This window comes from Ambystoma mexicanum, chromosome 6p (genome assembly GCF_040938575.1).
Source record: "Ambystoma mexicanum isolate Mex_15411 chromosome 6p, UKY_AmexF1_1, whole genome shotgun sequence".
Classification (NCBI taxonomy): Eukaryota; Metazoa; Chordata; class Amphibia; order Caudata; family Ambystomatidae; genus Ambystoma; species Ambystoma mexicanum.
The window spans coordinates 1,059,664,549-1,059,689,596 of NC_090935.1; the positions used below are offsets into that span (position 1 = coordinate 1,059,664,549).

At 45.6% G+C, this 25,048-nt stretch overlaps 1 protein-coding gene across 1 annotated transcript in view; it reads right to left on the minus strand.

Moving 5' to 3' along the window:
* LOC138510182 (kelch domain-containing protein 3-like) overlaps positions 1-19,900 on the minus strand; it is a 1,131,537-nt gene extending 1,111,637 nt beyond the window's left edge. The window contains exons 1-2 of the mRNA XM_069625668.1: positions 19,826-19,900; positions 17,291-17,359 (exon numbers count right to left, since the gene is read on the minus strand). Of these exons, the coding sequence (XP_069481769.1) occupies positions 17,291-17,359; positions 19,826-19,887 (131 nt within the window). The 5' untranslated portion in view covers positions 19,888-19,900. The remainder of the gene's footprint in view (positions 1-17,290; positions 17,360-19,825) is intronic.
* Between the last annotated feature and the right edge of the window lie 5,148 nt (positions 19,901-25,048).

Genomic DNA, 25,048 nt, shown 5'->3' on the forward strand with positions numbered 1-25,048 from the left:
CTGAACCTGTTTCACCGATGTAGGAGCAGGCCAGGCCAGTATGGCCTTTACCTTTGAAGGGTCCATTCCAACTCCTTCTGGGCTGAGGATGAATCCAAGGTAATGAACTGAAGTCACGTGAAAAAGACATTTCTCAGGTTTGACCAAGAGCTTGTTTTCACGGAGCCGTTGTAGTACCGCCATGACATGTTCTTCATGTTTCAAGGGATCCTTGGAATAAATTAAAATGTCGTCTAGATAGACAATGACAAAGAGAAAAAGCATGTCAGAAAACACCCTATCCATGAAACGTTGAAAAACTGCAGGGGCATTAGCTAATCCAAAGGGCATGACTAGATATTCAAAGTGACCAAAGGGCGTTCTAAAGGCGGTCTTCCATTCGTCCCCTTCCCGGATACGGATTAAGTGATAGGCACCCCGGAGGTCCAATTCGTGAATATTACGGCGCCTCTGACAGCTTCCAGGATATCTGAAATCAGAGGCAGAGGGTACCGATCTTTGAGGGTGCATTGATTTAGACCACGGTAGTCGATGCAGGGTCTGAGTTCCTTGGAATCCTTCTTAGGAACGAAGAACAATGAGGCACCCGCTGGAGATTTTGAGGGTCTTATGGTGCCATTTTCCAAATTGATGTCCAGGTATTCTCGGAGGGCCTTTTTCTCAGGTTCTGAAAGGATAAACATTCTGCCAAAGGGAATTACTGCTGAGGGATCTGTCTCAATGGCACAATCTTCGGGTCTGTGAGGGGGTAAAGCCTGGACTATGGCAGTCGAAAAGACATCAGTATATCCTTGGTAGACCTCTGGTACTTGTACAATGTTGGAAACCATGAGTGAGGTTTTTTTGCTCTCCTGAATGTTCAATAGCTGGTGTTAAGGAGAGATCCAGGGATAAACAGTGGGACATACAAAACTCAGAGCCCAGAAACAATGACCCTGCTGTCCAATTAAGGTACGATTATGTCTTTGAAGCCAGAGCATACCCAGAACCATAGGGTAATGGGCTGATTTGATGATGTCGAATGTAATCTGCTCTTGGTAGTGGTTTATGGAGAGAGGGACCTCTTTTGTCTGTAGGGTTATGGGTACTGAAGAGAGAGGTCTCCCATCAATTGCTTCTACCGGCTGTTTAATGTTCCGTGACTCATATGGTATTTTATGTCTGATAACCCAGTCTTGATCAATGAAAATTCCCATAGCTCCACAGTCCACCAGGGCCAGTATGGGATAGATCTTGTGCTTGGAGGGCGATAGAAAGGCCTGTAGCACCACCAGGTTATTTTGTCCAGGAGAGTTCAAGGATGTGATTGATGTGGAGCAGACATCTTTCTCCCGAAACCTCGCTCCATATAGGGCCGGGAGCTGGCGTTTCCCGAACGCTGTGGAGGGGCTAAAGGACATTCTCTAACGAGATGCTTGTCTGAGGCACAATACATACACAGGCCGGTGTGAATTCTTCTCATCCTTTCTTGTGGAGTAATTGGCCCACGAAAGGCGCCTATTTGCATTGGTTCGGAGTCGTTATCAGGGGTTGAGACAGGATCGGATTTCACAGTCGACTCCGGAGGGTTTCGTTGAAAGGCAGTCTTAGCCTTTTTCCTTTCAGACCTTCTTTCCTGGATACGAAAGTCTATTTGTAAGGCTAGATCTACCAAAGCCTGAAACGAACTGTGGCGAGCCACCCTGGCTAATTCATCCTTGATATCGTCATTTAGACCCCTGCGAAATAAGGTGAAACTCGCTTCAGGGCCCCAATCAGCCTCCTTTACCAGCTGTTTGAATCTGGTAACGAACGTTAGCATATCCTGGGATCCTTGCCGAAAATCAAGTAGGCGTTCCTGGGCGCTGAAAACTTGTTCGGGGCGGTCAAACATAGACTTGAGCGCCTGGATAAATGCATCATAATCGTCCAGGAGGACGTCTCCAGAGTTCACTAGGGGAGTGGCCCAAGATAACGCATTCCCTGTAAGGTGGGAGATTATGAAGCCCACCTTGGCCCTGGAAGTTGAAAAATAATAGGGCTTGAATGTAAAATGCACCAAGCAGGAATCCAGAAATCCACGTAAGGTTTTTGGCGAGCCATCGTATTTGTCTACCACTCCACCCAGTATCACGCTTTCCTTATTGGCAGAGTCACGTGACAGCACTAATTGTTTCAAGGCTGCGTTCTCGGCCTTTAAGTTCTGTACCTCAGTTGTTAGCGCCTGCATGCCGCGCATGAGGTCCTGGACCGCTTTCTCCATAGCGGTATCAGTGTTGATCGTTTGGCGTCTCAATCTTCTGTCAAAGGTTTCCCCCCGGCTCACCTGAGTTCTCTTCTTGTGGCGTTCCGCGGAGGACTCCTTCTCCCGGCCAGACCGGGACTTGTATAAGTGCGCGCGAGTCGAGTCTGACTCCAGCGCGAGCGTTCAAAGTTCCAGGAAGTCGAGTGTTCCAGGACGTCCTGGAAGAGGATCGAAGAAAGGTAAGAGATTCTGGAAACAGGGGAAAAGGGAAGAAAGAATAAGCGAGTTGGCCAGGAACTTGGAAGGGTAACACCGAGCAGCACACACACGCCGAGACACTACCTAGAGATAGCGTTGAGACGCGCAGAGGCGCGGGGCGTGGCCCATTTATAGAACGTGCCGTGTACAACGTACAGGCTTGTACGGAACACGGCACTGGGCACGGCCATGTTGGAAGTATCAAGGAGCACACTCTCCGTCTGGACCAGGACCAGGAAGACCAGAAGGGGCTATGTCCATGGTTCATGACAGAGGTACAAAGTCAGGAAGAGAGGAATTGCTGGTCAATGATGCAATACAGAGTCTCAATGGTGCCAAGTCATCAAACAAGTTCATATGGGTTTTGTATTTAAAGGAACTGAATCAAAGTATAATCAAGGCCAAGTTTAAGATCGGGACATTGCAAAATATATTCATATCCAAGAGGGACTGGCAAACATTGCTAGATATTCGGAAGCCTATTATGATGTTACTATCATCAAGCAGCACCAAAAGTTCCTAAGATTTGCACAGCAGTAAGGTCACTTCCAGTTCAGGATCATTTTGTTTGTGCTCAGAACAGCTCCCCCAGTTTGTACCAAATGCCTGGCTTCGGGTGTGTTGTATTTTGTACCTAGAAAGGATCCAGAAAGGTCCATATTTGACAATTGGTTCACCATGTCTGCATCCAAGGCCAGGGCATCATCTCAAGTACACAAGACATGCCAGTGCCTATCTCAATATGGAATTCTGATAGATCAGGAGAAGTCCTATTTGAAGCCTTCCAAGACACTAACATTAATAGGGGTACAGTTATACACAAATCTAAAGAGAGCATATATTCCGAACAACAGGGCAATCCATCTCCAGAAAGCTTTGGGCAAGGTTTCTTTTATTGCAAGCTCGAGAGGTCATGGCGTTCTGCGTGTTTGTTGTCCCATAGCAGGGTTGCATCTGAGGCCTGCAGTGTCATACATATACTGGGATCCGGCATTACAGGAGTTTGAGACACTAATTTCAATATTGGCAGAGCTATGACTCGGGCTGCAATGGTGGGTTCAAGGTTGAATCTCTGCAGAGGAGTGGGTTAGGAGTTGTCCTCCATGGCTGCAATTACGACTGGTGAGAGCAGTTTCAGGTGGGGAGCGAACTTAGGTGTGAGGCTTCATTAGGAGAAATTGGTACCAAGAGAAGCAGATCACACATACAATTGGAGAGAGTTGGCAATCATAGGGAGAGTATGACAGGTTGTCTCATAACTGATAACTCCTCAGAAATGGCATGCATACATTTCCAAGGCTGTGAAGGCTTGGCGGATTGCCAACAGCTCCTTTTCCAGGACGGAGTAATGGGTTTCGCTGGTTGTTAGGGTTCTAGAGAGGTAAGCCACTGATTGGTCCATCTGGTCCTCAAGCACCTGTTTCAAGACTGCTCCTATGGCATGGTTGGAGGCATCCGTTTCCACTATGAAAGGGTGATCTAAGTCAGGCTGAGCCAGGACGGGGGCTTGCGTGAATCTTGTCTTCAAGCGTTGAAAAGCCTTCTCTTGCAAGGAAGACCAGATGAAGGGAACATCCTTCTTCAGCAGAGCAACGATCGGTTGGACGAGCTCAGAAAAGGTAGGAATGAACTTTCAATAAAAGTAAGCAAGTCTCAAGAAAGACTGAACCTGTTTCACCGATGTAGGAGCAGGCCAGGCCAGTATGGCCTTTACCTTTGAAGGGTCCATTCCAACTCCTTCTGGGCTGAGGATGAATCCAAGGTAATGAACTGAAGTCACGTGAAAAAGACATTTCTCAGGTTTGACCAAGAGCTTGTTTTCACGGAGCCGTTGTAGTACCGCCATGACATGTTCTTCATGTTTCAAGGGATCCTTGGAATAAATTAAAATGTCGTCTAGATAGACAATGACAAAGAGAAAAAGCATGTCAGAAAACACCCTATCCATGAAACGTTGAAAAACTGCAGGGGCATTAGCTAATCCAAAGGGCATGACTAGATATTCAAAGTGACCAAAGGGCGTTCTAAAGGCGGTCTTCCATTCGTCCCCTTCCCGGATACGGATTAAGTGATAGGCACCCCGGAGGTCCAATTCGTGAATATTACGGCGCCTCTGACAGCTTCCAGGATATCTGAAATCAGAGGCAGAGGGTACCGATCTTTGAGGGTGCATTGATTTAGACCACGGTAGTCGATGCAGGGTCTGAGTTCCTTGGAATCCTTCTTAGGAACGAAGAACAATGAGGCACCCGCTGGAGATTTTGAGGGTCTTATGGTGCCATTTTCCAAATTGATGTCCAGGTATTCTCGGAGGGCCTTTTTCTCAGGTTCTGAAAGGATAAACATTCTGCCAAAGGGAATTACTGCTGAGGGATCTGTCTCAATGGCACAATCTTCGGGTCTGTGAGGGGGTAAAGCCTGGACTATGGCAGTCGAAAAGACATCAGTATATCCTTGGTAGACCTCTGGTACTTGTACAATGTTGGAAACCATGAGTGATGTTTTTTTGCTCTCCTGAATGTTCAATAGCTGGTGTTAAGGAGAGATCCAGGGATAAACAGTGGGACATACAAAACTCAGAGCCCAGAAACAATGACCCTGCTGTCCAATTAAGGTACGATTATGTCTTTGAAGCCAGAGCATACCCAGAACCATAGGGTAATGGGCTGATTTGATGATGTCGAATGTAATCTGCTCTTGGTAGTGGTTTATGGAGAGAGGGACCTCTTTTGTCTGTAGGGTTATGGGTACTGAAGAGAGAGGTCTCCCATCAATTGCTTCTACCGGCTGTTTAATGTTCCGTGACTCATATGGTATTTTATGTCTGATAACCCAGTCTTGATCAATGAAAATTCCCATAGCTCCACAGTCCACCAGGGCCAGTATGGGATAGATCTTGTGCTTGGAGGGCGATAGAAAGGCCTGTAGCACCACCAGGTTATTTTGTCCAGGAGAGTTCAAGGATGTGATTGATGTGGAGCAGACATCTTTCTCCCGAAACCTCGCTCCATATAGGGCCGGGAGCTGGCGTTTCCCGAACGCTGTGGAGGGGCTAAAGGACATTCTCTAACGAGATGCTTGTCTGAGGCACAATACATACACAGGCCGGTGTGAATTCTTCTCATCCTTTCTTGTGGAGTAATTGGCCCACGAAAGGCGCCTATTTGCATTGGTTCGGAGTCGTTATCAGGGGTTGAGACAGGATCGGATTTCACAGTCGACTCCGGAGGGTTTCGTTGAAAGGCAGTCTTAGCCTTTTTCCTTTCAGACCTTCTTTCCTGGATACGAAAGTCTATTTGTAAGGCTAGATCTACCAAAGCCTGAAACGAACTGTGGCGAGCCACCCTGGCTAATTCATCCTTGATATCGTCATTTAGACCCCTGCGAAATAAGGTGAAACTCGCTTCAGGGCCCCAATCAGCCTCCTTTACCAGCTGTTTGAATCTGGTAACGAACGTTAGCATATCCTGGGATCCTTGCCGAAAATCAAGTAGGCGTTCCTGGGCGCTGAAAACTTGTTCGGGGCGGTCAAACATAGACTTGAGCGCCTGGATAAATGCATCATAATCGTCCAGGAGGACGTCTCCAGAGTTCACTAGGGGAGTGGCCCAAGATAACGCATTCCCTGTAAGGTGGGAGATTATGAAGCCCACCTTGGCCCTGGAAGTTGAAAAATAATAGGGCTTGAATGTAAAATGCACCAAGCAGGAATCCAGAAATCCACGTAAGGTTTTTGGCGAGCCAACGTATTTGTCTACCACTCCACCCAGTATCACGCTTTCCTTATTGGCAGAGTCACGTGACAGCACTAATTGTTTCAAGGCTGCGTTCTCGGCCTTTAAGTTCTGTACCTCAGTTGTTAGCGCCTGCATGCCGCGCATGAGGTCCTGGACCGCTTTCTCCATAGCGGTATCAGTGTTGATCGTTTGGCGTCTCAATCTTCTGTCAAAGGTTTCCCCCCGGCTCACCTGAGTTCTCTTCTTGTGGCGTTCCGCGGAGGACTCCTTCTCCCGGCCAGACCGGGACTTGTATAAGTGCGCGCGAGTCGAGTCTGACTCCAGCGCGAGCGTTCAAAGTTCCAGGAAGTCGAGTGTTCCAGGACGTCCTGGAAGAGGATCGAAGAAAGGTAAGAGATTCTGGAAACAGGGGAAAAGGGAAGAAAGAATAAGCGAGTTGGCCAGGAACTTGGAAGGGTAACACCGAGCAGCACACACACGCCGAGACACTACCTAGAGATAGCGTTGAGACGCGCAGAGGCGCGGGGCGTGGCCCATTTATAGAACGTGCCGTGTACAACGTACAGGCTTGTACGGAACACGGCACTGGGCACGGCCATGTTGGAAGTATCAAGGAGCACACTCTCCGTCTGGACCAGGACCAGGAAGACCAGAAGGGGCTATGTCCATGGTTCATGACAGAGGTACAAAGTCAGGAAGAGAGGAATTGCTGGTCAATGATGCAATACAGAGTCTCAATGGTGCCAAGTCATCAAACAAGTTCATATGGGTTTTGTATTTAAAGGAACTGAATCAAAGTATAATCAAGGCCAAGTTTAAGATCGGGACATTGCAAAATATATTCATATCCAAGAGGGACTGGCAAACATTGCTAGATATTCGGAAGCCTATTATGATGTTACTATCATCAAGCAGCACCAAAAGTTCCTAAGATTTGCACAGCAGTAAGGTCACTTCCAGTTCAGGATCATTTTGTTTGTGCTCAGAACAGCTCCCCCAGTTTGTACCAAATGCCTGGCTTCGGGTGTGTTGTATTTTGTACCTAGAAAGGATCCAGAAAGGTCCATATTTGACAATTGGTTCACCATGTCTGCATCCAAGGCCAGGGCATCATCTCAAGTACACAAGACATGCCAGTGCCTATCTCAATATGGAATTCTGATAGATCAGGAGAAGTCCTATTTGAAGCCTTCCAAGACACTAACATTAATAGGGGTACAGTTATACACAAATCTAAAGAGAGCATATATTCCGAACAACAGGGCAATCCATCTCCAGAAAGCTTTGGGCAAGGTTTCTTTTATTGCAAGCTCGAGAGGTCATGGCGTTCTGCGTGTTTGTTGTCCCATAGCAGGGTTGCATCTGAGGCCTGCAGTGTCATACATATACTGGGATCCGGCATTACAGGAGTTTGAGACACTAATTTCAATATTGGCAGAGCTATGACTCGGGCTGCAATGGTGGGTTCAAGGTTGAATCTCTGCAGAGGAGTGGGTTAGGAGTTGTCCTCCATGGCTGCAATTACGACTGGTGAGAGCAGTTTCAGGTGGGGAGCGAACTTAGGTGTGAGGCTTCATTAGGAGAAATTGGTACCAAGAGAAGCAGATCACACATACAATTGGAGAGAGTTGGCAATCATAGGGAGAGTATGACAGGTTGTCTCATAACTGATAACTCCTCAGAAATGGCATGCATACATTTCCAAGGCTGTGAAGGCTTGGCGGATTGCCAACAGCTCCTTTTCCAGGACGGAGTAATGGGTTTCGCTGGTTGTTAGGGTTCTAGAGAGGTAAGCCACTGATTGGTCCATCTGGTCCTCAAGCACCTGTTTCAAGACTGCTCCTATGGCATGGTTGGAGGCATCCGTTTCCACTATGAAAGGGTGATCTAAGTCAGGCTGAGCCAGGACGGGGGCTTGCGTGAATCTTGTCTTCAAGCGTTGAAAAGCCTTCTCTTGCAAGGAAGACCAGATGAAGGGAACATCCTTCTTCAGCAGAGCAACGATCGGTTGGACGAGCTCAGAAAAGGTAGGAATGAACTTTCAATAAAAGTAAGCAAGTCTCAAGAAAGACTGAACCTGTTTCACCGATGTAGGAGCAGGCCAGGCCAGTATGGCCTTTACCTTTGAAGGGTCCATTCCAACTCCTTCTGGGCTGAGGATGAATCCAAGGTAATGAACTGAAGTCACGTGAAAAAGACATTTCTCAGGTTTGACCAAGAGCTTGTTTTCACGGAGCCGTTGTAGTACCGCCATGACATGTTCTTCATGTTTCAAGGGATCCTTGGAATAAATTAAAATGTCGTCTAGATAGACAATGACAAAGAGAAAAAGCATGTCAGAAAACACCCTATCCATGAAACGTTGAAAAACTGCAGGGGCATTAGCTAATCCAAAGGGCATGACTAGATATTCAAAGTGACCAAAGGGCGTTCTAAAGGCGGTCTTCCATTCGTCCCCTTCCCGGATACGGATTAAGTGATAGGCACCCCGGAGGTCCAATTCGTGAATATTACGGCGCCTCTGACAGCTTCCAGGATATCTGAAATCAGAGGCAGAGGGTACCGATCTTTGAGGGTGCATTGATTTAGACCACGGTAGTCGATGCAGGGTCTGAGTTCCTTGGAATCCTTCTTAGGAACGAAGAACAATGAGGCACCCGCTGGAGATTTTGAGGGTCTTATGGTGCCATTTTCCAAATTGATGTCCAGGTATTCTCGGAGGGCCTTTTTCTCAGGTTCTGAAAGGATAAACATTCTGCCAAAGGGAATTACTGCTGAGGGATCTGTCTCAATGGCACAATCTTCGGGTCTGTGAGGGGGTAAAGCCTGGACTATGGCAGTCGAAAAGACATCAGTATATCCTTGGTAGACCTCTGGTACTTGTACAATGTTGGAAACCATGAGTGATGTTTTTTTGCTCTCCTGAATGTTCAATAGCTGGTGTTAAGGAGAGATCCAGGGATAAACAGTGGGACATACAAAACTCAGAGCCCAGAAACAATGACCCTGCTGTCCAATTAAGGTACGATTATGTCTTTGAAGCCAGAGCATACCCAGAACCATAGGGTAATGGGCTGATTTGATGATGTCGAATGTAATCTGCTCTTGGTAGTGGTTTATGGAGAGAGGGACCTCTTTTGTCTGTAGGGTTATGGGTACTGAAGAGAGAGGTCTCCCATCAATTGCTTCTACCGGCTGTTTAATGTTCCGTGACTCATATGGTATTTTATGTCTGATAACCCAGTCTTGATCAATGAAAATTCCCATAGCTTCACAGTCCACCAGGGCCAGTATGGGATAGATCTTGTGCTTGGAGGGCGATAGAAAGGCCTGTAGCACCACCAGGTTATTTTGTCCAGGAGAGTTCAAGGATGTGATTGATGTGGAGCAGACATCTTTCTCCCGAAACCTCGCTCCATCTAGGGCCGGGAGCTGGCGTTTCCCGAACGCTGTGGAGGGGCTAAAGGACATTCTCTAACGAGATGCTTGTCTGAGGCACAATACATACACAGGCCGGTGTGAATTCTTCTCATCCTTTCTTGTGGAGTAATTGGCCACGAAAGGCGCCTATTTGCATTGGTTCGGAGTCGTTATCAGGGGTTGAGACAGGATCGGATTTCACAGTCGACTCCGGAGGGTTTCGTTGAAAGGCAGTCTTAGCCTTTTTCCTTTCAGACCTTCTTTCCTGGATACGAAAGTCTATTTGTAAGGCTAGATCTACCAAAGCCTGAAACGAACTGTGGCGAGCCACCCTGGCTAATTCATCCTTGATATCGTCATTTAGACCCCTGCGAAATAAGGTGAAACTCGCTTCAGGGCCCCAATCAGCCTCCTTTACCAGCTGTTTGAATCTGGTAACGAACGTTAGCATATCCTGGGATCCTTGCCGAAAATCAAGTAGGCGTTCCTGGGCGCTGAAAACTTGTTCGGGGCGGTCAAACATAGACTTGAGCGCCTGGATAAATGCATCATAATCGTCCAGGAGGACGTCTCCAGAGTTCACTAGGGGAGTGGCCCAAGATAACGCATTCCCTGTAAGGTGGGAGATTATGAAGCCCACCTTGGCCCTGGAAGTTGAAAAATAATAGGGCTTGAATGTAAAATGCACCAAGCAGGAATCCAGAAATCCACGTAAGGTTTTTGGCGAGCCATCGTATTTGTCTACCACTCCACCCAGTATCACGCTTTCCTTATTGGCAGAGTCACGTGACAGCACTAATTGTTTCAAGGCTGCGTTCTCTGCCTTTAAGTTCTGTACCTCAGTTGTTAGCGCCTGCATGCCGCGCATGAGGTCCTGGACCGCTTTCTCCATAGCGGTATCAGTGTTGATCGTTTGGCGTCTCAATCTTCTGTCAAAGGTTTCCCCCCGGCTCACCTGAGTTCTCTTCTTGTGGCGTTCCGCGGAGGACTCCTTCTCCCGGCCAGACCGGGACTTGTATAAGTGCGCGCGAGTCGAGTCTGACTCCAGCGCGAGCGTTCAAAGTTCCAGGAAGTCGACTGTTCCAGGACGTCCTGGAAGAGGATCGAAGAAAGGTAAGAGATTCTGGAAACAGGGGAAAAGGGAAGAAAGAATAAGCGAGTTGGCCAGGAACTTGGAAGGGTAACACCGAGCAGCACACACACGCCGAGACACTACCTAGAGATAGCGTTGAGACGCGCAGAGGCGCGGGGCGTGGCCCATTTATAGAACGTGCCGTGTACAACGTACAGGCTTGTACGGAACACGGCACTGGGCACGGCCATGTTGGAAGTATCAAGGAGCACACTCTCCGTCTGGACCAGGACCAGGAAGACCAGAAGGGGCTATGTCCATGGTTCATGACAGAGGTACAAAGTCAGGAAGAGAGGAATTGCTGGTCAATGATGCAATACAGAGTCTCAATGGTGCCAAGTCATCAAACAAGTTCATATGGGTTTTGTATTTAAAGGAACTGAATCAAAGTATAATCAAGGCCAAGTTTAAGATCGGGACATTGCAAAATATATTCATATCCAAGAGGGACTGGCAAACATTGCTAGATATTCGGAAGCCTATTATGATGTTACTATCATCAAGCAGCACCAAAAGTTCCTAAGATTTGCACAGCAGTAAGGTCACTTCCAGTTCAGGATCATTTTGTTTGTGCTCAGAACAGCTCCCCCAGTTTGTACCAAATGCCTGGCTTCGGGTGTGTTGTATTTTGTACCTAGAAAGGATCCAGAAAGGTCCATATTTGACAATTGGTTCACCATGTCTGCATCCAAGGCCAGGGCATCATCTCAAGTACACAAGACATGCCAGTGCCTATCTCAATATGGAATTCTGATAGATCAGGAGAAGTCCTATTTGAAGCCTTCCAAGACACTAACATTAATAGGGGTACAGTTATACACAAATCTAAAGAGAGCATATATTCCGAACAACAGGGCAATCCATCTCCAGAAAGCTTTGGGCAAGGTTTCTTTTATTGCAAGCTCGAGAGGTCATGGCGTTCTGCGTGTTTGTTGTCCCATAGCAGGGTTGCATCTGAGGCCTGCAGTGTCATACATATACTGGGATCCGGCATTACAGGAGTTTGAGACACTAATTTCAATATTGGCAGAGCTATGACTCGGGCTGCAATGGTGGGTTCAAGGTTGAATCTCTGCAGAGGAGTGGGTTAGGAGTTGTCCTCCATGGCTGCAATTACGACTGGTGAGAGCAGTTTCAGGTGGGGAGCGAACTTAGGTGTGAGGCTTCATTAGGAGAAATTGGTACCAAGAGAAGCAGATCACACATACAATTGGAGAGAGTTGGCAATCATAGGGAGAGTATGACAGGTTGTCTCATAACTGATAACTCCTCAGAAATGGCATGCATACATTTCCAAGGTGGACATGGTCCAATTGATTGGAGAAAAAGAAGGGAAATTGGAGATTGGGCAAAGTCCAAGCATCTATCCCTGGAGGCAGTCCACATTAGGGGTGGGAGAGCAGACAATGTAGTAGTAGGGCATTTGAGCAAACTGTTCCTATGTTCTCGGGATTTCTTTTCTTCCAGGCAAATTTTAGACACTATGTGCAAGATACGTGACGTTGACTGCAGACTTGTTCGGCTCCACGGAGATAGCTCAGCTGGACAGGTTTGACATTTTTAATGCTAGGCACCTGTAGGGTAAAGGTGAAAACATTTCAGTGGCCTCAGGGCTTGTTGTATGCCTTCTCCCTGATGCCATTGGTATTCAAGATCCATCAGGGACAGCCAATCAAAGCTTATATTGATGGTTCCATACTGACCCTGAATGGTGTGGTTTCTGACACTATTGAAATTATCAATAGCTTCTTCCTGATTCAACTTAAAATGGCCCCCTCCTCTAAGATCACATCAGAGTTTCCGAAATGTGAAGGTCATACAATGTTCAGAATGGAAGTTGATAGGAGCGGTTTCAGAGGATTGTGTTGGGTTGTCTGTCCAAGTAGCAGATTATGTCCAGCATTCTAGACACCTGCCACACATACAAATTATGGCAGACACTGGGTCAACTTTGTGTCATGTTGTGGAAGGGATGATAGCGTGTCATTTTCCTTCAGTTCTCCAATTCTTTCAGGGTGGCTTTCATAAGGGACCAATGACATCTTAAGATGTTGTCTTACTTAGGGAAATTAGTCCATGGTGATGCCTCTCCATTGAATCTGTCAATGGTATAGCATTCCTTGAAGGTGGCTTAATATGAGTCACTCGAGTCCTTCAACATTAAATACATAACACTACAGACTGCATTCTTTGTGGCAATAACAACCACCCACAGGCTTTAGGATGTAAGTGCCCTGCAGTGTGGACCTCCCTATCAGAGAATTTAGTAGGTGCATTAGTAATCCATCTTTCCTCGCTAAAGTGGTGTCTTAATTTCACATGTCCCAGGATAATTCTGCTCTAGAGGAGGAAACCTGGTACTGGCTGGAGGTAAAAAGAGCGGTTCTGTAATACTTGAAAAGGACGTAGGCTTCCAGGACAATGAAAAATATATTGGTTATGTTCGGGGCATCAGGTCCAGCAGAAAGGCTTTGGTCATGTCAATCAGCCACTGGATTAAGACTATGATCACAATGGCCTATGCAGCAGCAGGAAGATCTCTACCTTTAAATGTCCAAGGTGGAACTACCAAGAACATGTCGACTCTGTGGGCAAATGCTCAAGGGGTTTCCCTGCATGAAATATGCAGACCAGCAACATGGAGGATCCAAAGACGGTATTCATTAAAGGTTGTACGTAGACAGTCAGGCTGCAAGTTCATTACCCTAGTCCTACTTTTCTTCATCACAATACTGACTTCCTACCTCCCTTAACAGCATATGCAAGGGTCAATTTTCATACTGGGAAAAGTGACCATGGGATTATGTGGTACTGGAGGTGTTAAACCACAACAGTAAAAAGGGGCAGGACTAATTTAAATTGGGAATGGGTAATGTCATGATGGTCGGCACATTACAGGTTTATAATATTATGATGAGGAAGAGTAGAATTAGGAGTAATAAAGATCGTTGACAATGAATCAAATCAAGCACCCCTTCTGTAAAGCGATTGTTTGCCGAGTGGCTATTAGTGATGTAACATGCACAAAAAACAGAGTGTACCAAAAGACAACAAACAGTAATTCGATTTAGAAGAGCTCTCAAGTTTCCCATGGCCATGTGTGAGGAAAACATCCAGTCCTGTTTTTTTCTCTTTCTATACTGGGACTTGTAGTTTTGAGTTTGGGCTAACAGGTGGCAAGCCAAAACAATTGCATACGAGTACAAATAGGGAGAAATAGCATATGAGGAGGGACACACAGCTTGTAGGTGTTGTTTGGTTGTTTTCCGACTCATTGACTGACCCTGGCCATGCTAATCCCTATGGTCATTCCCACCAAGCTCCTACCCCTTCCCATCCAAAACATCTCCTCGTGGGAACTCTTTGAGCTTGCTTTAATCAAGCCTTACCATCAAACATTGCACTTGAAGTGCCTGTCAGTGTTTTTTCAAAGCAGTCTTCTGAGAGTTCATGAATTAATTGGAGCTGTAAACTTGCTATTGGTGTAATAAAAATGTCGTAACTAGGTCTGCCTTCAGCCACTCTGCTTGCTATTGGTGTCAGTACTATGCATGTCCTTCACTGAAGTCCTGTTAAAAACAAGCATTGACAAAGCCAACAGTTTTAGCTTGTGTATAAGTATTAGGCATTTGCCAGACAATACTATTTGATGTCCAGGAACCCGCACCATTTTGCTCCTGCTACCATCACTGGCCAGTTAATATCTCTACGGCAGTGCCTGGCAAGTACCTTTTCCATGACTACCCAAAAGCCCAAACTGTTAGCATTGCCAATGCTCCTTCCACTGACTCACACTCTGACGCAGCCCTTACTAACCTTCAACACTCTGGACTTCCTTGCCCCTGTAAAGAGGATCCGCATGAAACCTGCCTCCAAGTGCAATTCCTGGTATGACTCCTTCCTGGCCGCTTGAAACGCAACTGCAGAGTGGCTGAGCGGAAGTTGCAGGCCCCGAGCACATCTCCTGACAAACTAGCCTGCTGCCTGCTTCAAAGGCAATACAGACTCTCCACCTACTCGAAGAAGAGGGCCTCTATTCAATCCCGCATCTCTGCGGTCACTAACAACATGGCTGAACTTTTCAAAATCTGCAAGGAACTCACCAACCCCACTGCAGTCTCCACTTCTCCTCTGCTTTCCCTTGCACTCTGCACTTCTATGACCTCTCGCTTTATTTGTAAAACTCAGGACATCTTGTCCTCACTCTCCTCTACTCCTCACCCCTCCCCCTCGCCCACTCTAAGGGCCTCCCTTGGCCCCCTCTCGCCTCCCCTCCTATTCTCCTCTTTTTCTCCCATAACACCTGATGAGGTTTTTAGACAAGTGTACTCTATGAAGGTCTCATCAAACAGGTGCTCCCCTGTTCCTCCAGAACTATCAAGAACAACATTGTCTGCCTTGCTCCAACCTTGGCCGATTTCTGCAATCACTCCTTTGCCACTGGATCCTTCCCCACACACTTCAAGCACTCCCTTGTGCAACCTCTCTTCAAAAAGCCCCTTCCTGTATGACAAACTACTGCCCTATCTCCATTACCCCCTTCCTGGGCAAACTCTTGGAGGAGCTTGCCATCTCCCAGCTTATCCACCACACTAAATCTGTTGGTTGTCTCCACGACCACCAGTCTGGCTTCAGAGCAGCCAGATGCATGGAAACTGTTCTCCTGAACACCCATGAAGCCCTGCTATCTAATCTCAACTCCAGCTCTCCTTCAATTCTCATCCATCTTGACCTTTCCTCTGCGTTTGAAATGGTCAAACAAGCCACCCTGATAAATCAGCTCAGTGATACCTTTGGCATCATGGACCTGATTCTGGACTGATTAACCTCCTTCCTCTTGGCCGACCTTCCCAGGTTCAACTGGGCCCTTTTTTCTCCACCATCTCACTCTCCACCTGCAGAGTCCCTCAAGGCTCTATCCTCTCACCTTGGCTGTTCAACATCTACCTGGCACCTCTAGCCCATTTGATCTCCACCTTCTCTCCTAACTTCCACTGTTATGCGGATGACACGCAATTCTCCTTCAAGCTTTCCTCCTCTGTCTCCTCCTCTCAGTCTCTCATTCTTGCTTTTCAGGCATGGTACTCTGCTAACAATCTCTGCCTTAATACTATTAAGACAGAGATCCTTCTCATTCGGACCCCTTCTCTCTTTCCCTCCTACAGTCTGCCCACCCTCCATTGGCCCCTTCCCCTCACCCTCCTGTGAGGCAAAAAACCTTAGTGTCATCTTCAACTCCTCTCTCTCCTTCTCTCCTCACATCACGGACCTTGCCAAAAAGGTCCACTTTCAGCTGCACCTCCTGAGAGGCATTCTCTCTTTCCTCACCTTCCCCCAGAAACTCAATCTCTCCAGAGCTCTGCTCCTCTCCAGGCTGGACTACTGCAACAGCGACTTCCATAATCTGCCTAACTCCTCCCTTCACCCCCTTCAACTTAATCCAAAATAGGACTGGGAGACTTATCCTTGGCCTGAAGCTCAGGGACCGCATTTCCCCAGCCATAAAATCTCTCGACTGGCTCCTGGTTGCTGCGAGGATCAAGTTCGAGACCCTCTGCATCATCCACAAGGGGTTCTGGGGCCTGGGAGCCCTCTTAATCCAGCTCTCTCTCCCCAAATACCTACTGCTAGAGCCCTTTGGACATCTAGCTCTAACTCTCTGCAGATCAGATGTGTTTCAAAGCAGAGAGGGGGGTAGATCTCTCTCCCCCACAGGTGCCTCCCTCTGAAATGGCCTCCCTGCCCCGCTCAGACTTCAGCGGGATCTCCTTAGGTTCCCAAAGCTTCTCAAGACCTTCCATTTTTCTTCTTCTTTCCTTCTCCCCCTCCCCTGCAAATGTCCCTGTCTGCCTCTTGACTTGCTGCCTGGTTCCTTCAGAGTCTTCAGGGCACCAGGCCCCCCCAGCCGGGTTTACCCTTGCACTTGGTCTCCCAGGATCCCCCCATCCCCATTATCCTACACAGGCCCTTCCGGACCCCTGCCCCACGCTTGCCTGGCTGGCCCTGAACCCTTGTAGCCCTCCAGCCCAATACCTCACACTTAGCTTGTGGACCTTCCTTCCCCTGCACTTTCTGCTTTCCCCTGGCACTGTCCACCTAGCCTCCCCTGGCATGCGCTTTCTCACGGGCCCCTCCGCCCTGTCCGGCACTTGACCTCTCCCCTGCACTTCTGTTACTGCACTTGCACGTTCTGAATGTCACAAGGCCTAGTAGGGTCGTTTTTGTTTTGTCCTCCCTTTTCCCCCACCCTCTTGTCTTGTTGAGACTCGAACCACATTGTGTATGGGCACATTATAAATACCAAATAAATAAAATGCTTGTTTTCTTCCAGTTTGAAATTTAGGAAAAATGCAAGTGGAAGAATTCCAAGCAAAAACATGACTCGATGTCCTTTTCACGCATGGCCACGGTTAATTCCAGAGCACTGGATTTCGCTAAATCAATAATACTAATGTGTGCACTGTGGCACCTTGAAGAATGACAAACAATGCAGCACTCATTGGCAGCAAATGGCAGTACCTAGGGCTCGGTCCTTCTCCGAGGAACGTTTTCCTGATCCAATGCCCGCTTGCCAAAGCCATTTCTTTCCTAAAGGAAAACAGAGACTATTATCAGAGAGAACACTTTAAATGGTCTGCAATGTGTACGTTTTATATTTTAGTGAGAAAAATATACAAAATATCCATGAATTAACAGATAACATTGAAGGTCACAGCTTAAAAGGGCTTCTATTTCTGCTCTTAGCACATGAAGCTTGCAGAATAGATCGTACCACACGATTGAGTATTTTACTTTATTGCAAGTATATTGCACACCAAGTGGCCCGGAGGCATACGGGCGCAGAACAAACGTACAAAGACAATAAACACGTAATCCAAGAACATCACAACTAAGAACATAGACAAAGACAATAAAGGATTAAACTAAATACATGTAAACCCTGCCTATCGGGAACTAGCTACATCCAAAACATACAATCATACAAGCTCAGGGTAAAGTAAACGAAGCCATAACAAAGGCAGTCCATAATTGCACCAATAGGCTTAGGCAAAAGAATTTACAATCCGTTTCAGCTCAGAAGGCACATTAATGAAGTTGTTGCACTTTGTAATAAAAAAATGAAAGGTTGCTGCGACCAAAGCCGACCAATATGCAGTCTCTGCTATCATGTGAGCGCCATTGGTCAATCTTGATTCTTCGAAGAACCTTAAAATCAGACGTTCTTATAACCCCAGGGCCAGTCCTTTGTCTGAGCCACGCCATAACCTTACTCCTCAGGGCTTCCTTGGATTCTGACCCTGCTGGCATAATGACGTTAAAGATGACAAAATGTCTCTGGTCAAACACAAATTCTCTTAAGGATGATTCGTGACCTCTTACTAGGCGTCACTTTAGTCTTATTATCATCAAAATAAGCACCTGGTAACAATGTCCGATGCGAGTCCTCCACTGCAGTAAGGGCCCCAACTATGGATGATTGAATTTGCTCATCAACTAAAGCAATTGTGGCAGGGGCCGCGAGATAGATATGCTTCTGAGCCTCATTTGCCAATGTCTCTAGTTTGGCCATATCTATCGCATCCAACTCAAACTGACAAATGTTATCCTACGCCCCTTTACAGTACTTGATTGAGTCCAATATCTGGAGTTCAGTGTTAGGTATACCAAACAAATCACCACAATCCGTCTGATGGGTTTGACAGCTTTTATGATCCATTTTTGACATCTAAACACAAATTAGTTTGGCATGAGCTGTCTATCTTTACAGGGATTACATATAGTGCAGATTTATCCAGAAGGTATATCCATATACCAAAGTCATAAAAATGTCTACATTTCTTGAGATCAGGAATAATTCTGTCTTTCCCTATCTGCCACATTGGTTCAATATTCTCTGGACCCACATTATACGTCCCTATTGAGGCCACAAAGGACTGTGAAGAGGTATTCAAATGAATTTCTTCTTTTTTTCCTTCTTTTTTCCCCCTCAATTGCTCGGGCAGATCTGGACACCGCAGCAATGGGACCAAATAATCAAGACTATTGATCTGCAGTACACTATCCCGATTACAAATATCACTGCAAATGCCATGCTTTGCTCGCCCCTCATTCACAATTTTCACATCGTCATTGGGAAATGGGTGTATTTTTTTCTCTTGAAGTCTCCTTTTTTCTACAGGAACTAGCAGCCAAGACCTCAGATAACCTATTCCTGTGGGGAGAGGTAATTTCCATCACGACACCCCATTTAAGTGCAGCCATAGCCTAGAGGCCTATTCTCGCTCACCTGTTTGGAAAGCTAAGCCAACCTCGGGACGCCTCTGACTACAAGCCGGTCAAATATCCCCAAGAAATACTGTGCAAAGACACACAATAAGCACAGAACATGCACGGACAATGAAGGCCAGGACAATATAAGCCACTTAGAACTAGCTCTAGTTGTTGGCTGCTAAAACATACTCATAAACCTCTTGTGCTAAAAAAAACATACAAGAGTCACGGAGGAGCAACGGGCAATCGACAGCGTAGGCCGCACAGAGGTCAAAAATACCCAAAAAGCACAATGCCACATAGAAATCGGGTGGGAGTGAGAATTGGAAAGAGCAAAAGCAAGGTAACCTAACAAGCACAAAAACCAAAAACTCAACAAAAAACCTTCCCCTCAGCGGCAACCCTGTCAGTCACAGTGAGCTCACTAGACGCCACCTCAGTCCTCGGGGCACGCCGACACTGGCACCACGGGTCACCCAGCTCGCACTGCAGATTCCACAGCGCCCCGAGTCGCATCTCGCTTCCTGGCGAACAGCCGTTCCGCGAAACTTTACTACGCCTTGTTGTCTGGGCAGAGATAGCACAATAAATAGCCCTGTCTCACTCCATGTCGCCACGCGGTACTCACCCGCAGAGTTTCCTGGTGAAGAGTTTGATTTTTCTTCCCGATGTTGTGTGGAGAAAAGCCACACGGTAATTAACAAAAAGTGCCTGCGGGGTTAAACAAAAAAAAAGACTGCGACAAAGCTCACCCTGGCTCTGCCATAAACTCTGAGCGTTTACCTGGCTTGGCAGCAGTTGCCATGACTCGGCGGTACACAAAAGAGCACGCCTTGCACTGACATTTCCGAAGCAGCAGCATTTCCGGGTTGTTTGGCAGGTGATACAGACACCTTATACACAAATCCCACAGCCCCCACCTTCCCCTCTACACTCACCTGCTCTAGACTAATAGGTATGTTGTGTAGCTCATATCCTGCTCCTTTCTGTTTTAAATTCCACATCCTTGTTCTCCTGTAACGGAATAGGACATGGTAATAATGAAATGCTGACTTTGCAGAAATAAGATCCTTCCATTCTGCTGCCTCATATTACTTGCATACACCGACGGCGAGTATGGGTGTGTGCTCCCCTTAGTTCTTTTTTGTATTCTTTCGCGCGGACCCAGCACACTATCTTTCCCTCTCTCCGATACATTTCATGCATTCTAAATGCGTGTGCTCTATTCGCGCACTGTGTATTATCGACTTGGGTGAACTAACATTGGAATAGTGTTCACATGTTTAATGCGCCTCTCCCTACTCAGAACCCTGCCTGGAGTAGCCCAATCCTCTTGAAAGTGCACTCTGTGGGTGTGCTTGGTAGGCCCCAGCCTCCAAGCCTTTGGGAACTGTTGCTAAATTGACATGGCTCATCTTTAGATAGTAACGACTGGTTCATGTGGCTATAATTGCTATGTGTCGCTTCTGAATGAAGCCATTGGCAACTATTTTCCTTTCCGAATGCCTATCCTCCTACTATGACAGAGGATTATGGAATTCAATTATCAACTCCTATGAGGTCAAGGCACAGTGATACTGAATTTTCTCTGTAAGGTTTTTAACTTTTCTTTTGAGTAGTTGTGGGTAGAGCCAACCTGTTATTTTTAGTTTTGGTAAGAGTGCCACCTATAGGCCAAACCATTCCACTGGAGTACAGGTTGGAGGCAGGTGGGATGTGAGGAGGAGCACAGATTGTGGGTGTTGTTTGGATATGTATCCATCCATTTACTACCCCTGGATATTCTAAACCCTATGGCCATTCCCACCAACTATCTGCCCCTCCCATCACAAAACATCATCCTGGGACCTCTTTGAGCTAGCTCTATCAAGCAGTGACATCAAACGTTGTGCTTTACAGGGCCTGCCCGTGTTAATGGCTTAATTGCAGCTGTAAATGGGCCAGTCATGCCATCGGCCACTTGATTTGTAAGGATAACGCGAGTCCTCAGATATGATCCTTGCACTCAAGTCCTGTTAAAAGCATGCATTGGAAAAGGCTACATTTTTGGCTTGTGCCTATGTATTAGATGGGCATTTGCCAGGCACTGCCCAGGCAGTCACACCATTTTCCATCTGTTGCGGAAACTAGCAGAGAGAGTATCCTCTTCCTGGGAACTTGGCCTGCCAGCATAGATGCATCTGGGTTGTATACAGTCAGGCAGTCAGATGAATGCATTCGGCGACACTTAAGCAATACACTGCCTGACAGACCACCATTCCCTGATCTATAGGGGCAGCAACAGCACTATATCCCGATTGTCCTCTCAATGTAACACAGTCTCCGTCGGCGGCAGGTAGCTCTCTCCATCACAGGTAATTAATTAGTCGGCGCCTGATAACTGATACCCACATGTCATCTATTCCGTGCGGTTCTCAGGCTACTGATACTCACCCTCATGTGTGGCATGCCTCGTTTTCATCACTGGGCGCGTGGCTACACCTCCAACGGGTTTGTGTAACACAGCCGCACAGCCTGGTGTTAATAAACAATCAATTCCAACCGACTGTGGCTCATCACATCGTATCAGTAATCATGGCTGTGATACTGCGCTGTTTTTATTTATTTATTTAATTGCCTATTTATGTTCAAAGAAAACATTTCAGCAACAATATTCCTATATCTTTATCGTGCATAGCCAATTCTTTCCAAGTAAATACAGTTCGTTACTTTGGCTATTTTATTCCTTTATGTCAGTCTTTGGGTTCAGAATATCTCGATTTAGAGTATTAGGTTTTTTCCAACTAAGGGGCTAGTGCAGACTAGTAGTATTGAAGCACCGAAATTAGTAGATGCTGCCCTGCTCAGGACAAGCTGCTCGATCAATGCTCACAGGGAAACATGACATCTTACCAGCACCCACTGGTTCCTTCTTGTTGTGCTTACAAAAACAATCCCTGTCCATATTCATGGGGCCTCTTACCCGAGCCTTAACCTCCTGCCGCGGCCTGTGCAAGGTCCCTCTTAGCAAGACACCATTCAATGCTTTTAACCGTAGACAGTAATGATAATGATGTGTTATTTATGTAGCGCCTTTATCCAAAGCACTTTACAGAGCACAATACGTGTTCATTGGTGCATTATTCTTATCATTCGGGTCAGCCTCACTCTACTCTTCTACTACTGTTATTGTGATGCTCGCTATCAGCCTGGTCAACATGTGTTCCATAATGTACATATAGTGTTGCATCATGCCTCATGGACAGCAGCACTAACATGAGAAAAAAAGACAATTATTGTGGCCATTATTTGGGCTATCACTAAGTCAGTCCAAAAGTCTTTGGTTTGGCTGAGCTCCATAAAAGCAACAAGAACAGAAATATATACAACTGTGAAAATAGCGTTAGAACATTGAACATGTTTAGAAATCAAGACATCAAATGGTTAAGGTTAAAATAAACCAGGAGCAGACAAATAACATCAATTTAAAAGATCTCTATACAATACAAACTTTAGAAACCAAGAGGCGACGTGGTTTAGAGTGTATCACTAACATCCTCTCACCTCTCGCACGTAACATAGTATAGATAGGTCCTATACTACAGGGGGGCATGCCCCAATGCCACCTTATCATCATTGATCCCTAGTGGGCATGTCTTTCCCAAGGTAGCTCTTACGAACAGCGATGATTCCTGACACTCTATCACTCTTTGGTATACTTGCGGGATCCTCATGTGCTAGAGTCAATAATGCCTACCTCCTTTGCCATGCTCCGCACAGCCATTTGGCTACTGCAAATACTATAAACATTTCATCTCTCCTCTAGCAACAGGCCTGGGCCTCGCAAGATTTCTGATTCCATATTTTTGAAATATCGTCTTGAGATACAGTTTTCTCAGTTGCATGTATGCTGGTTAAAGCAAGTGGAAATGTGGCTCATTCTCAATGGCTGTAATGCTGCAATGACATGACGTGTATCTGTGGCCGCAGAATCCCATTGACTTTTGCGGTCTGCCAGAGCCAGAATACCTAATCTCCATTTAGTATAAAGCGCACGTGCCAATTTAGGTTGCAAGACATCAAGGTACCATTCAAAGCCATATATGAGTTTCCTTCCTCATTCAATATTAAAACGTTGTGAGATCCTCAACCTGGCAGTTTTTTTTAATTTTAATCATTTTTATTATTTTTATTAAAAATGATAACACATGTGTTTGCAAGTTACAGACATCTAGAGGAACTAAAAACTACAAATAAACATAGCATGACCATAATAACAAGTGAAGAAGTTAATGAAGCATAAAACATTAAATAAACCATTTGTATAATTTTGCAAAGTTCTCGAAGCTTATGTTATTGAAGCAATAAAAAATGGAACATAAGTTATTATATCAAATCTGCAATGAGAATAAATTGGGGAGAGTTGGAAAATGAATGATGGGGAAACAGACTGGTAGACAGACAACTAACAAAAACGAAACAAAAGGGAGGCGAGTAAGGGGGAAGATGCGTATAGAGTTATATTTGTTCAAACTGTTTTTACAGTTATAATAATACTATACAACAAACATATGGATGAGATTATCAACTCACATCTAATGAATTCAAAATAGGTATATAGGTTCAGGTACCGTGTGCGGTAACATTGAAATAGTCAAGATATCGGATGAAAGAGGACCATTTAGCATTGAATTTAGGGATTGTATTCAACTCATTAGCCATACATAATTCCATGTTATGTAAATTACAAATAGAGTTCGACCATCTTCTGGTGGAGAGAGATCGAAAATCTTTCCAATTGGCTGTAATGCATTTCAAGGCTGTGCAGATCAATAAATCATAAAGTTTGACTTAGTCCGGGGAGATATTGGTTGTTAAGGCAATGCTACCTAGGAAAACATCCAAAAAGGACAGCTGAATATTAACAGAGAATATTATCTTAATAATCCTCCAAATGTCTTTCCAAAATCTAAAAGTGAATGAACATTCAAAGAACATATGCATATATGAAGCAGGAGTTATACCACATGTCCAACATTTAGCATCATAGTTTGGATTAGCCTTTGCTAGTTTGGCAGGAGTCATGAATGCTCTATGAATGAAGAAGAAATAATGTTGTGTTATGTTTGCAGAAACAGACATATTTTTGTTTTTAGCAAACAAACGGCACCACATATGATCATCAAATCTGTAACCTATGTCATCTTCCCATTTCAGACGAATAGTGCTGACATCAAATGTTGAGGCGGTGAGCATACTATAACATTTTGAAGCCCTAACATCATTGCTCACGGTAAACTGTAGCAGTCTAAAGGGATCTGGAGCAAAGATCTCGTTAGAAAAATTATTAAGTGCCTCTAGACAGGAATTAATTAATTTATTATAGTATAGAAGGTCTGCTTTGGGAATGGCAAATTTGGATATCATTTGCTGAACGGTGAGGATTGACGGACCATCTATGATGTGTTGAATGAATCTAACACCTTTTTTAATCGAAGATTTACGATTTAAGGTCCTGCTGTTAATAACAATATTCTTGTTATGCCATATTAAAGGGGAAAGACACTTGTTTGGGGTTTTGAAATGATGGAAGAGAAAGGCTTGTAGGGCTGAGATAGATGCCTTAATAGGATCTAGGACATTCATAGATGTATGTTTAAATATGTAAATGAGGTCTGTGACATTATAAGGGGAGACTGAGTGTTTTTCTAAAGTACACCATGTGGGAATATCATACATTTCGGGATCAGAAAACCAGTGGTGTGATTGTTTTAGTAGAAATGAAGAATGGTATAGCTTGAAGTCTGGGAATTTAACACCACCCTTTTCATATGGAGCTTTAAGCTTGGTTAAAGCAATTTTTTTACTCTTCCCTTCTCCCTATAAACATTTTCGTAAAATAGAGTATATAGATTTGAAAAAGGAAAGAGATAATGGAACCGATAGAATCTGTAGGTAGTATAGTGCAATAGGGGACAGCATCATTTTAATAGTAAGCGTCCCCACCAAGAAAGATATAGGGGAACC